This window comes from Diaphorina citri, unplaced genomic scaffold (genome assembly GCF_000475195.1).
Source record: "Diaphorina citri unplaced genomic scaffold, Diaci psyllid genome assembly version 1.1 scaffold12418, whole genome shotgun sequence".
Taxonomy (NCBI): Eukaryota; Metazoa; Arthropoda; class Insecta; order Hemiptera; family Psyllidae; genus Diaphorina; species Diaphorina citri.
Genome location: NW_007389788.1, coordinates 1 through 1,483, shown reverse-complemented (window position 1 = coordinate 1,483; position 1,483 = coordinate 1). Strand labels below are relative to the sequence as shown.

At 38.8% G+C, this 1,483-nt stretch overlaps 1 protein-coding gene across 1 annotated transcript; it reads left to right on the top strand.

Moving 5' to 3' along the window:
- Positions 1 to 649: 649 nt before the first annotated feature.
- Positions 650 to 1,295, top strand: LOC103522885 (muskelin-like; the record flags this gene model as incomplete). The annotated part of the gene is made up of 2 exons (XM_008487971.2): positions 650 to 848; positions 1,053 to 1,295. Coding segments are annotated over exons 1-2 (372 nt in total), but the record flags the coding sequence as incomplete, so codon positions are not given.
- Between the last annotated feature and the right edge of the window lie 188 nt (positions 1,296 to 1,483).

Sequence of the window (1,483 nt, the reverse complement as noted above, 5' to 3'; positions counted from 1 at the left end):
TATTTGTCTTTAATACAGGGCAGTATGTTGACAATTTTTATCTTATATACTAACTTAATACTACCTTAAATTACATAATTTCAATTTCAACTTGGCTATGTTTTTCCTTCTCAAATAAATAACAGTACCTAACACGAGAACAAAAGGAAAAAGAATGCCAAGTTAAAATTGAGAGAAGGCCGAAGGAATTGAGATTCAGGATTCTCAGCAGAACCGAAAAACTGGGAAGCAGACCTGACCTTAATTTTCTGATCTCACCACTTTTATAGGCCGACATTTTTGGATAGGAACTTGACCTTTTTTTTACACATTTGTTTTTGTGGGTAGTAAAAAAAAAGAAGTTTTATGTCTAAATTTTCAATTTCCAGTACCTATCATTTTCCCTTTCGAAAATTTCCGAACGAAACCGGTACCATAACGTATCGAATTATAACGAAATCGGCACCATAACGTATCGAATTATAACGAAATCGGTACCATAACGTGTCGAATTATAACGAAATCGGTACCATAACGTATCGAATTATAACGAAATCGGCACCATAACGTATCGAATTATAACGAAATCGGTACCATAACGTATCGAATTATAACGAAATCGGTACCATAACGTATCGAATTATTACTCTTCAAACCTGTTTTCTTCGAATTTTCAGGGACTGAGTAAGGAGAAAGAAAAGCGAGAAGAGACGGTGCAGAACAGTTTCTGGGTATACCAAATGGGGAAGAACCAATGGAGTTGTGTCTATAAGAATGAGAATTCGGGTGAACACTATTGGAGCAAGATGGCCCACGTAGAACCGTGTCCGCGGTTTGCACATCAACTGGTGTATGATAGCGTCAATAAGGTAAGTCCTACAGTTTGATAGAATAGAATCCCTATTTATTCCCTATTTTGTTCTTTTTTATCTAAATTTTGCCCTCTTTTCATTGATTTATTTTTATACAGAGCCTCGATTATTTCAACTATTTTCGGTCCCAATTAGTTGAAATAATCGAGATTCTACTGTAACATTAAACCTCTATCAATTTCTTTCTATCTTACTCTTCAGGTGCACTATCTGTTCGGCGGTAACCCGGGGAAGGCCTGCTCCCCCCGGCTGCGCCTGGACGACTTTTGGCGCCTCCAACTATCCCGCCCCACGCGCGACCAGATCCTGGCGCGCACCAAGGTACTTGTGCGCACCGCAAAGTTCCAGGAGTTGTCTCTGTGTGACCGGCTCAGTGCGCTGCAATATTTGCAGACAAGCCTCTCCGAGTTGATTAACCATGATGACAAGGAACAGAGTCTGGAGGTAAAGCTATGTAATTTTAGGTTTTTCAATGTCTTAGGAACAGAGTCTGGAGGTAAAGCCATGTAATTTTAGGTTTTTCAATGTCTTAATTGCAAGAGTATTTGCGGCTTCAATTTTATGCCTACAGCATGCAAAATGCACCGTAAAAGAACCAAAATATGCATTTTTTTTTTTTTTTTTTCGTGTCC